The sequence below is a fragment of the Sitophilus oryzae genome, unplaced genomic scaffold (genome assembly GCF_002938485.1).
Source record: "Sitophilus oryzae breed Bouriz unplaced genomic scaffold, Soryzae_2.0 scaffold_1576_pilon_pilon, whole genome shotgun sequence".
NCBI classification, from domain to species: Eukaryota; Metazoa; Arthropoda; class Insecta; order Coleoptera; family Curculionidae; genus Sitophilus; species Sitophilus oryzae.
Window position 1 is genome coordinate 16,910,615 of NW_022146254.1, and position 13,098 is coordinate 16,923,712.

Below are 13,098 nucleotides of genomic sequence, written 5' to 3' on the forward strand. Positions count from 1 at the left end.
ATTTTTAAGTAAATACTTAAAATATCTAGCTTTTGCTAGTAAGTAAAAGCAAAAGGTTATTTACCTCAATTTCAGCAAATGCTATTATAGTCAGTGGCGTTAGCCTAAAAATATTTTAGTGCTGGACACCAGCACCAATTTTGGCACACGCTTTCTAGAGATAATAAGGCTTCAAAAATTTCCGGGAGACAATCTCTCGCATCTCCGGATCATCCTTTGATGACGTCATCAAAATGGCAGACCACATTTTTAGCATGAAATTGGATTATCACTTGCAACTTTGTTAATATTTAACCGATTTTAAGTTTTAATAGCTCATTTTAAAGCTTGAATAATTTGCTAAAAAAACTATATTCAGTTTTTTTTGTAGGAGGGGTAGTTTTCAGGCATCACTTAAAATTGGAATAAATAAATGAAAAATGACGGTTTTATTCTAAAGAAATTGAAAGGTTAAAACAACAAAACAAAAAAATTGTTTATTACGTATATTACTCTTAATTTTAACTATTTTTGACCCCCCTCCCCCATCGACACATCACCCCCTTGCCTTGTCTCTGAAATGTTACAAATTTGTTTTAATAAGCAAAATAATAAAACTTTTTTTTTGAAGAAACAAAATGAACATAAAATAAATATTTTTTAAATATTTATTTTTTCTACCCTCCCCTTACTTAAGTCTTTCCTTTTTTTGTTCCTGTCCACCCCTCAAACCTATATACACCTGAAAATTTATCAAAATGTATAATGTATACCCCATACATAGATATACCAGACTACATATATTATATATAATATATATAATATAAGTATTTTCCTAAAAATGACTTCGGAAGATACATTTCTCAAGCTAAAAATAACTTTTGCGAAAACATATTTCTTAAACAATAAAAATAAATCTAAGATAAATATTAAAGTAATACCTTAACACTAATTTTATTACTAAAAATTAGTAACTATATGTACAATATTCCGAAACAAAAGAAAACTTCGCGTGTACCTACATGACATTTACAGTCCAGCCCTCAAAGTTCATCTGAATCCTCCTAAAAAATGAATAAAAAGGTTCCTAAAAATAACTTGAGAGGATACATTTTTAAACTAAAAATAACTTAACATTAACTTAACTTCATATCAATTATAATTAAAAATAGTAACTAATAATAATATGTACAATATTCCCAAGCAAAAAGAAACTTCGCGGATACATGGCCTTCGCGTTTACAGAGCATTGTATTGTCCAGCCCTGAAAGTTCTTCTGAATTCTCTTAAAAAATAACCAAAAATGTTCCTAAAATAACTTGGGAGGATACGTTTTTAAACTAAAAATAGCTTAAAATTAACTTAACTTAAGGGATTTTTTTTAGTTTTCTAAAATTATTAACAAACATTTAATAAATCCCAAAAAAATGTCTTTTATTTTGCATGCAATACAAGAAAATTATTAGAGTTCAGTCGAACGTGGGGGCAGAGGGTGTGTTAGTGGAGGGAGGGACAAACAATAATTAAAATTAAAAAACTGTTTTATACTTAATATTTAATATAATTTTTTTTGGTTTTGTTTTTTGTATACAATTTGTTGACAATAAAGCTGTCACTTTTTACTAATTACCACAATTTTATGGGATGCGTTAAAACTACCACCCCCCCTACAAAAAAATGAATATAAGGTTTTTTTAGCAAATTATTCAAGCTTTAAAATGAGCTATTAAAACTTAAAATCGGTAACTAAATTACTGGTAATAATCTAATTTCGTCCGCCATTTTGATGACGTCATCAAAGGATGATCCGGACATGCCAGAGATTGTCTCCCGGCAATTTTTGAAGCCCTATTATGTGTAGAAGCTGTGTGCCAAATTTGGTGCTGGTGTCCAGCACTGAAATATTTTGGTGCTTTTTAAGGTCAACGCCAATGACTATTAGCAAAAGCTAAATCTACCTAATGCTAGTACAAGCTAAAGCTTTTATTTAATACTAAAAGCAAAAGCTTAGTTTTTATTCACTCGGCCCATGGAGCAGGTGCCTTTATGCAAAATTCCAAATTAAAAAAAAATATCTCCGGTTCTCGATAAACGTCTAACGTGCCATGGCCGTGAATCACCGTGTATGTTATTCTGTATATTAGTGTATTATTATTATTTTTTTCAATTAGCATATTGGGTTCATAAAAAATTCGGATTTTTAGTAGAAAATTTCTCCAAAAGTGGTAGTTTTAACGTAATTTTTACTTCCAATTAGTCAGCTGCACAAGCATCCGTTCTTTTACCGCAAATTGTTTGATTCCGGACTTTATTTCTGAACTGAATTCCGGACTTTGACTGAAAACTTCATTAAATTAGCGAATGTGGAGTCGCCGGTAGTTTCTCTCAGCAAAGAACAGACCTTTTAGTGTTAATGGCTAAATAAAAGCGTTGTGTTTAGTATAAAGTGCATTCTAAAAGTGATTTTGATCTTGTAAAGTAAACTGAGAATGTATTTATTGCATTTTCAACTATTTTAAAAATCACTAAGTATAGAATTTAACAAACTATATACACTAGGCTGATAGAGACGAAAAACGAACATCTTAAAATGTTCGTATATTTTAAGTTCAATATATTTTGCTCTAGGGAATCTCAAGCAATTTGTGTCTAGATTATTTAATTTTATAGGCTCTTCCTAAATTAAAAATTAAAGTCTCTGTGTGTCTATTATAGGAGGAAAAACAAAATGTTATTTTAGCAAATGTTTGAAAAACCCTGTGGAAAGGTTTATTAAAGATACGGAATTTAAAAATTATTTATTCATCAAGGTGCATTTTTATTCCATAGTGTGTTTTTTTGGTTCGTCTCAATAACTAATTTGCTTTTGAAGAAGAAAGTTATGATTTACAGCAATTTTAGCATTAAAATCCTGCTTTTGCTTTTGGTCTTTGTCAACACACCTATGACATGGTTAAGTCATATTATTATTGCTTAACGGCATATGCCTGATGCGTTTCCAAAGTGGCTCCACCCCTATAACTTTTTCTATAACAGTTGTTTTCGGTCACTTCATGTTTCACCGGTAATGACCACAACTTTTGATTTTTAAATGGCACCGTCGGTATGTTTTTACTTTATTTGATAGAAAATGTCAACTATTGACATATTCGCTTTAAAAAACATCGTATTTTAAATTTTAGTCTAGAGTGCCATGATTGTATTAACAACACTTACTTTAATCAAGGAGCTTTGGAAAAATAGATTTGATCGTCTAATATTTTTAGTGTCTTTTCCTAGGCGGTTAAAAGAGGCCTAATTCGTATTTTTAATCATATCTAATTTTTTTCAAATGAAACGAGGATGATTCAATAGCATATTAGGAAAAATAATTTTTTTACGAATAATTTGGTACCACACACGTATTTCGAGTCAAATTGTCGTTATGGACCGCATGGTACAATTTCAAATAAACCATATGCGAAAATCTCAAAAGTTGACATATTATATGTCATTATATTCAGAGTGTCATTTTATTTTGAATAAAGTAGAAAAATACCGAGGAAATACCATTTAAAAATCAAAAGTTCTAGTTATCTTCGGTGAAACAGGAAGTGACCGAAAACAATTGAATACGTCAATCAATCCTAATTTATGCCATATACTATTATACCAAATCTCGTTTTTTTTTATCGGAAAAAATAAAAAAGTTATAAAGGTGAGCCATTTTTGAGACGCACCCGCTGTATTTAGTATACTAAAACTTATGAAATTTAATATAGAAACAACTTTAACTTTTCGTTTAGAAAACATGTAAAAAAGAAGAATGTTAAACTTACAGTTCACTCTCTTATATATCCGACTTAAATTACAATCCGATTATTTTCTTCTCTAAAGAAGCTTTTTAAACTCGCAATTAGTTTCAAGAAATCTTCGGGTTTTAAGTAATAAATCTTCCGAAAAAAACATAGGAGGATGCGCTTTAGTGTAATGAGAGTTCCAATTACCCCGTTGCAAAAATGCCTGCATCCTTGGCCACAAATCGCCAGAATGTTACCCATAATTCTCTACGTTTAATTTCGGCTTGGACCGAAATCTCAATTAAATGGCGAATGAAGTGTTTTGCAGTTTGTTTTTTTTGTGCAAGGAACAGTGCTTTTTGCAGAGAACAGAAATGCTTTTTTCGTCAGTCCTAAATGCATATCTATAGCCCGGTCAATCTAGACATTCGAAGGTACATAAATTTACAACAAACTGAAAATGGGTGTAATTGCTTAAAACATAATTAAAAATAACATTTTAAAATTCCAAATCATTCCGGTGCCTGGAAAAAAAAATAATGCGAGGTCAAAGGTCAAAAATCTCGATAAAAATTGTTTTTTTTGCGATTTTCAGCAAAGCGGTAAGTTTTATCATAAAATTACCTCTCTAAATAATTATAGACCATAAAATTCTCTATAAAAATGTATCAATACTTTTTTTCCTTAGAGCCACTGTTTCTGAGATATAACGAGTCAAAGAGTTGTAATCGTCATAAAATGCACACGTTTCCACGCCACCTATGAGGTAGTGTACTTAGCGCGTTTTTTTTAACTTGGTTTCTCCAGTAGGGCTATTCCACATGTCTATTTTGATTCTGTTTAATTGAAAAGTATTACGGAATATAAGATATTAGTAAGGATTGGAAATTATAAAAGGGCGATGGAAATAAAAAAAAATTAGAAATATACTACTCTGATTCGTAACCTTCAAATACTTCTTGTTGTTGTTCTTCTTGATCTTCTTCTTCTTCTTGTTCGTTTTCTTCATCCTGGATGTAAGTAAATTGCGTCAATAGTGATGTATTGCATGTTTCTTCGATCAAACGAATAGTCTACTATTGGTGATTCAACATTAGAACATGACCGGCTTTGACAATTTGTACATGCCAGAGAACAAAACGGTCCAATTTTTTTATAACCACATTTAGCACTGCATCCCTTTTTACAGTTGCAAAAAATTGTGTTTAGCAGTTTTTCCGGCGCAGGTGGGAGTAAAGTCTGAATTGGTTCTAATGTATTGTCGACCAACTTTCAATTCCAGTTTTTTGGGCCTAGCTGATAACCAAGCTACACTTGAACTTGGTAATATACCCGGAAAATATGTTGGTGAGCAGCAACTGAGGTTGGAAGAAGACAAACGAATTGCGCCTGTTTTTCATTTCGAGTGTTTTTAACGAAATATGCATATCGATACTTGTTTAAATAGGTGGTTTTTTTTCGGAACTCCGTACATAGAAAGAAGAAAGCTAATCCCGTAGGTGATAATACCTTGTTGACTTGAATTACTTTTTTTGAGAACTTCAGCACGTTGAACTAAGTCTTATTTTTCAAGCATTTTAAAGACTGTTGTTTTGCCCCTCCTGTAAAATGCAGACGTCGCGTCGCGTCGTACCACAGCCAGTTATTGCGTGTAAAAATAGTACATTATTTTGACTCTTGGCAAAACTGGTTGGACTGTTTTGTTCTCCGCATGTACAAATTGTCAAGGCCGGTCATGTTCTAATGTTGAATCACCAATAGTAGAGGATTCGTTTGATACCAACGAAGAAACATACGATACATCATTATTGACGCAATTTAAAAATTGCCCGTTGCAAAGTATCCAAATATAGACAACTGTACCATGTTAACATTTTAGTTTAACCCACTTTTAAAAGCTTTTAACTTTTTTGTTTGTCGGGTTAAAGCAGTCATTCAAAAAACATGTTGTAGCAGTTTTAGCCAAGTTTTTGCGAGTGTTGTCAAAAATGACAGTAGGTGTCACATGTCAGATTTTTAAAACTAAAAAAAAATTTTTAAATGCGACACCCTCTATATTAGTAGCGCATTAGATAGTCCCCTTTTCTCCGAATTCAAAAATGTATCACACATTAACATTATAAACGTCATATTATGAAAAGCCTGTAGAAAATATTTCGAAAATGCATAGAAGGTGGTCATGTAGAGCAATATAGATTATGAAAATGAATAACCTATAACTGTTTTTAATTCTATAGCTAGTTATTGTTCGTTAATGTGTTGTGCTACATTGATAAGGCAAACTAACAAACATAATTTGGAAACAAAACCATTTATAACTATCTTGATTCTTTTAATTACCTAATTGTTTTTACATGCTTTTGTCAATCTTGAATGAAATTAAGAAGAAGAATGCACATGTGTGATACATTTTTGAATTCGGAGAAAAGGCGACTATCTAATGCGCTACTAATATACAGGGTGTCCCATTTAAAAAGTTTTTTTTTAGTTTCAAAAATCTGACATGTGACACCTACTGTCATTTTTGACAACACTCGCAAAAACTTGGCTGAAACTGCTACAACAAGCTTTTTGAATGAATGCTTTAACCCGACAAACAAAAAAGTTATAAGCTTTTGAAAGTGGGTCAAACTAAAATGATAACCCGGTACATGTATTATGCTTAGTTTTTATTTTTATGATGTTACTCATAGATTTTGTTGTTAATTTTTTTCCGAAAAAATGAGCTGACTATTTTATTTTTATCTTAACTCCCCGATTTTTTCAGCTACGAAAAATCCTTTAAATGCTTTTTGAAAAAGCTTCTTTTTAAGCACTTTAAAAACGGTCATAGTAATTTTCTTCGAAAAATGTGTTCTTTCGTCATTATTTTATGGTAAAAGTTGCAATTTAGTTTTCGAAAAACAAAAAAATCACCTTTACAGGTGATAACTCGGCTATTATTACACATGCGGTAATCAACAAAAAACGAATCGATTCGTTATTCCAAAACCTTAATTTTTGCTGAGTTTTGCAAATAAAACGCAAGGTTTTCGAGTTATTTATAAAAAATAGCAGAAAAATATGCAGTTTTTAGAAGAAAAATCAACATTTTCAATCCTAAATATAGAATACTAGATTATATATAGGGTAAACACGGGCAAAATGGAAGGGTCGGGCAAAGCGGAAAGTTAAATTTTCTACCTTATCGGTAAACCGCAGTTTAAAATTTTCTACCAGGAAGAAGTCAGGCTTCCTAATAACAGATGGCGCCTAATGTCTGTAGACATAGTTTATTCATTCATGTGTTACGAGTAGTTATTTTCAAACTGAATTCGGCAAAAATTATCATGGTAAGTTTAAAGTTGATTTTGTAGTATCAAATATTTGAGGATGATATCTGTTTGCTATATATGACTAGTGTATTATCTCCTTAAGTTATTTCCATGGAAACTAGGCTGTAATTATGAATGGTTTAATTTTTCTAACCCCAACATATCACACGTGTTGGGGTGGGCAAAGTGGAAATGTAGAGATGAGGGCAAAGTGGAAACTTTCCACTTTGCCCCTAAAATATAACTTTGTGTTTTTTGAAGTTTTTTTTTTAGATGGTGAATAAATATAAACGAAAAACATCACAGGCAGCATGGACTGAAGAAAACATGCGACGGGCAATGGAAGAGTCCCAATTGACGTCTATTTCGTCTGCCTCAATAAAATACAATATACCAATTGGTACGTTGCATCGACATATAAAGAAAGATTCCCATAAGAAGCAGTTAGGTAGATTCAGATGTGTTTTTAGTCCAGAATTAGAAAAACTTATTAGTGAGCATGCTAGAGAACTTGACGCTAGATTTTATGGTCTCACGAGGGACAGTTTAAAACAGTTGGCGTACAGGGTAGCTGAACAGAATGCTATTAAACACCCATTTAAAAATAAGAAAGCGGGAGAGGCTTGGCTGCAAGGTTTCATGTCACGCAATCCTGATTTATCATTTCGCACACCTGAACCCACAAGTATAGCTCGGTGTTCTGCATTTAACAGACATCAAGTTGGAATTTTTTACGACAATTTGTGGAACATTTTAGAGAAATATGAACTTCTACAGCGTCCAGACGATATCTTTAATATGGATGAGACGGGTGTCAAGACTTCTGCTCAGAAACCACCCAAGGTCCCTTTCTGGCAAAGGAAAAAAACAAGTAGGAGTGATAAGTTCGGCCGAAAAAAGGTCAGCTTACTACCGTAATAGGCTGTTGCAGTGCAGCTGGGCGATTCCTTCCGCCATGCATGATATTTGGACACCGAAAAAAACTTAACGAGAGATTGTTAGATGGAGGTCCCGTTGGTTCTAAAGCATGGTGCTCTGATTCTGGGTGGATTACCAGTGAACTTTTTATAAAATGGTTAAATTTTTTCATTCAATGTGTACGTCCCAGTAAAGATCTCCCAATTTTGCTTATTTTGGACAACCACATCTCTCATCAAAGCTTAGATGGTCTGAACTTGGCAAGGGACTGTGGAGTAATAATCCTTTCTGTGCCACCCCACACTACGCACAGACTTCAGCCCCTTGATGTGGCTGTATACAAACCGTTCAAGGCAGCATTCGAAGGGGCAGTAGACATGTTCCAAAAGAATCATCCTGGGCGCAGAATAACCCAGTTTGATATAGCTCAATTAGTAAAAATAGCATTTGAAAAAAGTGCCACCGTTCAGACAGCAACAAATGGTTTTCGAAAATGTGGAATATTTCCATTTAATCGAAATATTTTCTCCGAAACCGACTTCGCTCCTGCTGAAGTTCATTTTGTTGCTCCTGAAAATAAAACTGACCAAGACGAAATTAGGAGTCAAGCTACTGCAGTAACTTTGAGAACTGATGAAGACGATACTGACTCTGACGAAGATATCTCTTTAGCCGCCCTCAAGAATAGTGTCAAAATTACTAAAGATACTCGGTCAGTAGTCCCTAGTTGTGAGATAGCCCAACCTGGTTCATCAAGAATTAATAAACCTGGTGTCAATGACAAAAATAACAACGCTTCTCCGGTGTTTGATTCTGCTATCGAAATAGACAAAAGTATGGTTGTTATCCAAGATGTTTTAAACTCAACACCTCCAGCTTCCCCTGAAAAACAAATAACATGTTTGGTATCCCCAAAAGATATTTTCCCCCTACCTAAAGCCGCACACTCAGTAAATGAGGCTAGAAAAAGGAAATGTCAGAAATCGGAGATATTAACAAGTTCTCCTTATAAGCTAATGCTCGAAAACAAAGGAAAAGAAAAACTTAAAAAACCAAAACAGTGTAACCTACAGAGCAGCTTAGATAAAGATGGAAAGAATTCTGAAGGGAGTGGACAAAAGAAAAAAGGAATCCCTAGATCGAAGCCAAAGCAAGAAAACAATATATTCTGCATTACCTGTGGTGAAGAATATGAAAATCCTCCAACGGAAACCTGGATTCAATGTTCACTTTGCGAAGAATGGGCACATGAACTGTGTTCAGATCTATCTGGAATGAAGAAACTTTTCTTTTGCGATAATTGTCGGTAGACTAGAAAATAATGTATCACTGTTATAAATAAAAATTTACTAATAGAAACGGCTAAATTATTATTTCTACTTTGCCCTAAGCAATACAGACTTTGCCTTAAAGCATTTTCCACTTTGCCCCTTAGTATAGGGCAAAGTGGAAAATTACAAAAATTTTTAAAAATTGTTTTTAAACAAAAATTCATACTAATATCTTGAAAAATGTAGTAAAATTAAGTAGTCAAATTGTTATATAAAGTTTTTTTAAGGCGTACGCATTTCTAAAGTGTTAGGTCTAATCCATAGAAATGACACGGCTAAAGTTTTCCACTTTGCCCGCGTTTACTATAGTTATAGAATATTTTTTGCTTAGAATCCATCCCTTTATTTATGTTTGCAATTAAAATGGATGATTTATTTTTCACCTTCGAGAAGGGGTGGCACACACCCCCAGGGTGAAAGTACACATCGCTACTATGTAACTTTGGTTTCTTACATATATCTCTATTCACTGTTAAAATTTCACGTCATACGGTGCAAGTGTTCGGACCCTAAAACCCTCGCTTACTGGCTTAAATGTAACTCATCTTGCATTAATGTGATGCGCTCCAGCTTTTCTAACGATCATTTTTTTTAAATTCTTTGATTGGCTAGGATTACTATTTGGTGGGAGTACTTAACAGGGTACAAGGTTTGGGGAGATTATTTAAATTTTTCCTCTTTATGGTTATTCTACCGCGCTTAAGTGAAAATCAAAATCCTCGCTTTGGCTTCTCGATTATTATAGAGTTTAACATAGAGTTTAACATGAAAAGCTTGTTAAAAATTTACTCTGCGAACATGGCAATAAAATTTGATAATACGAGTATGTTTATTGTCTAGTATTTAGAACTCTGCCGCTAATACACTTATGTCTTATAAATTTATTTTATTATCACATTAATAATCTAAAATCTAATTATTTTTAAAATAAATTTTATGCAAATTCGCAAATATCGTTATGATTATCTTAATTTATTATCAATTATATTAAAATTATACATAAAGGTTACATAAATGACTAGTAATAATAAAATAAATATAAATGTATCGAAGTAATTTATGGGCAATGCCACCATTTGTAATTAATAATATAAATCATTTACCAATTAACGTTTGATATTATAACATTTTACAAATTGACCTTAAAAGCCATATTAATGGAAGCCGTGGTCAAAAACATTAAAATACACTAAATTTATTAATGGTATCGTTTAATTATATCGCATGACTTTTGTCCCAAAACAATTAATAATTTGAAATGACTAAAAAATATCATTTAGATTTTTTACATTTTCATATGACACATAAAAATTATACTAGCTTTTTCCTGTGACTACGTTCGCGTTAAATCTCGAATCTTACTTCTTGAATTGATTTAAATTATTGTTTACTTATTCATAGATAGAGCTAGTGAGCCTTACAAATACGCTATTTAAAATATGTTTGAGAGTTTTAGAGCTACTCGTATTTCATATGAAAGTTAGCAATTGTCGATTTTCTGGGTAGAGTCTTGAATAAATGCAAATATTTTCAGGGCTGGTAGATCTAGCTAAAAGACAACGATTTTCTCTTTACCGTATTTCAAATAACTCCAAAATAACCCAGTTATTTTACTTTAAAAATTTCCAAAAAAGATATTTTGGATGGATGTAACAAAAAAAAAACCCTTTGAGCTTTTATATACAGGGTGGCCCATCGAAAACGGTCCGCAAGGCATAACGGCCAGTGTTTGTGAGGGGGACAACTTTTGCCCCAAAAATGATTGCAAAATCTTCAACCCTCTAAGCGGGAGTGTCATCCCCCAACTTATTTCAAATGGGAAGGGGGGTCAAATGGTACCGCAATAAAAAGGGCTTTTTATTCTCTTTACTTTCCCGCTTCGTTTTTGAAAATCGGTCGAGTCATTGAGAAAATATGAAGGATTGAAATTTGAAAAGTTTATTTAAACATTTATCAGAGTAAATGATAAGGATAAATTCCTTAGACCAATTTGCTGTTTTTTCTTATTATTTCTAGATGTTTACGCATTTTTTCACTTGCCACAAGGTTGAACGATCAGGTGCGGCAGTTGCTAGATAGCTGTTCTGTGACTTGTGCGTTGAAGTTCTTCTCATTATCGTTAAACTTTTTAACAATTATGGTGTATTCACTTGCAGAAAAAGTGGAAATAATCGAACTTTATTTTAAAAATAATGAATGTAGCAATCGGGTTCCGCAGATATTCAATGAATGTCATCCTGAAAAACACCTTCATGGCAAAATTGTTCGCGAGTTAGCAGCAAAATTTCACGAAACTGGTTCCGTTATGAATAAAAAGAGGCAGAGGGAAAACCCTGTAGTAAATGAAGCTATGGAGGTATTCGTATTAGGCCAAGTTGCCATGGATAGTACGCTGAATACAAGAAAATTAACCAATGCAAAATTAGCCGGCGTGAATCGTACCAGTGTCCAAAGGATATTAAAAAAACACAAGTTCCACCCGTACAAAATTCAATTGGTACAAGAACTCAACGAAGACGATTTTGATCGTCGCTTGCAATTTTGTGAAACTGTGAGTGAACGATTGGCGAATGATAATAATTTCGTATTTAAAGCGTGTTTTCGGATGAGTGTACTTTCTTTTTGAACGGTGTAGTTAATCGGCATAACTGTCGGTACTGGTTTGAGGGGTTTTCACGAGGTGCACACACAAAACCCTCAGAAATTGAACGTGTGGGCTGGTATTTTTAGAAATTCTATTTTGGGTCAGTTTAACGATATTGAGAAGAACTTCAACGCACAAGTCACAGAACAGCTATCTAGCAACTGCCGCACCTGATCGTTCAACCTTGTGGCAAGTGAAAAAATGCGTAAACATCTAGAAATAATAAGAAAAAACAGCAAATTGGTCTAAGGAATTTATCCTTATCATTTACTCTGATAAATGTTTAAATAAACTTTTCAAATTTCAATCCTTCATATTTTCTCAATGACTCGACCGATTTTCAAAAACGAAGCGGGAAAGTAAAGAGAATAAAAAGCCCTTTTTATTGCGGTACCATTTGACCCCCCTTCCCATTTGAAATAAGTTGGGGGATGACACTCCCGCTTAGAGGGTTGAAGATTTTGCAATCATTTTTAGGCAAAAGTTGTCCCCCACGCAAACAAAATTGACGTGTTTTTGGATTTTTTGAAAAAAAAAAATATCCTGGCCGTTATGCCTTGCGGAAAGTTTTCGATGGGCCACCCTGTATATATGGATAGGGATATTTTATGTTGAAAAATACTACAAATTAATCTATATTTCTTTATGTTAGCCACTTCAGTAGTTAATCACATAGAAATCCATTATGGAGAGGTTTTAGAAAAATTATGGCAATTAAAAATTATCTTTCATATACAGAGTAAGTATTAAATAAGTGCAAATATTTTTAGGGGTGTATATTTCGACCTTAAAATCAGATCTACCAATGTGCTTAAAGAGGAAGGTGTTCTATCAGTGCGTTATGCCAGTACTTACATATCGCGCAGAGACACTACTTACAGTGATAAAAAAGTTCATAGAAAAAATCCGTGTAGCCCAACGAGCTATGGAAAGAGCAATGCTTGGTGTATCTCTAAGAGACGAGATACCCAGTACAGTTATAACACAGCGTACACGAATAACAGATGCTATATATCTGCTTGAATGGCGGCCAAGACAGGATGCTCTCAGAAACAGAGGAAGACCTCCGACAAGATGATTTAAAGAGACTTAGGGGAAACTGGATCCAAGTGGCACAGGACCGAGAAGAGTGG

The 13,098-nt window shown here is 33.3% G+C and overlaps 2 protein-coding genes across 2 annotated transcripts; both read left to right on the top strand.

Annotated features, from left to right (window-relative positions):
• The first annotated feature begins 7,399 nt into the window (after positions 1-7,399).
• LOC115879193 lies at positions 7,400-7,990 on the top strand. Its single transcript, XM_030895885.1, has one exon. The coding sequence runs from the start codon at positions 7,400-7,402 to the stop codon at positions 7,988-7,990; it is 591 nt and encodes a 196-aa protein (XP_030751745.1).
• Positions 7,991-8,031: 41 nt separating this feature from the next.
• LOC115879195 lies at positions 8,032-9,300 on the top strand. The gene has a single exon (XM_030895886.1). The coding sequence runs from the start codon at positions 8,032-8,034 to the stop codon at positions 9,298-9,300; it is 1,269 nt and encodes a 422-aa protein (XP_030751746.1).
• The last annotated feature ends 3,798 nt before the right edge of the window (positions 9,301-13,098 follow it).

What these genes read in the sequence shown, in the direction of transcription:
- LOC115879193 (XM_030895885.1), top strand. Translation starts at nt 7,400, where the DNA reads ATGCGACGGGCAATGGAAGAGTCCCAATTGACGTCTATTTCGTCTGCC.
- LOC115879195 (XM_030895886.1), top strand. Translation starts at nt 8,032, where the DNA reads ATGATATTTGGACACCGAAAAAAACTTAACGAGAGATTGTTAGATGGA.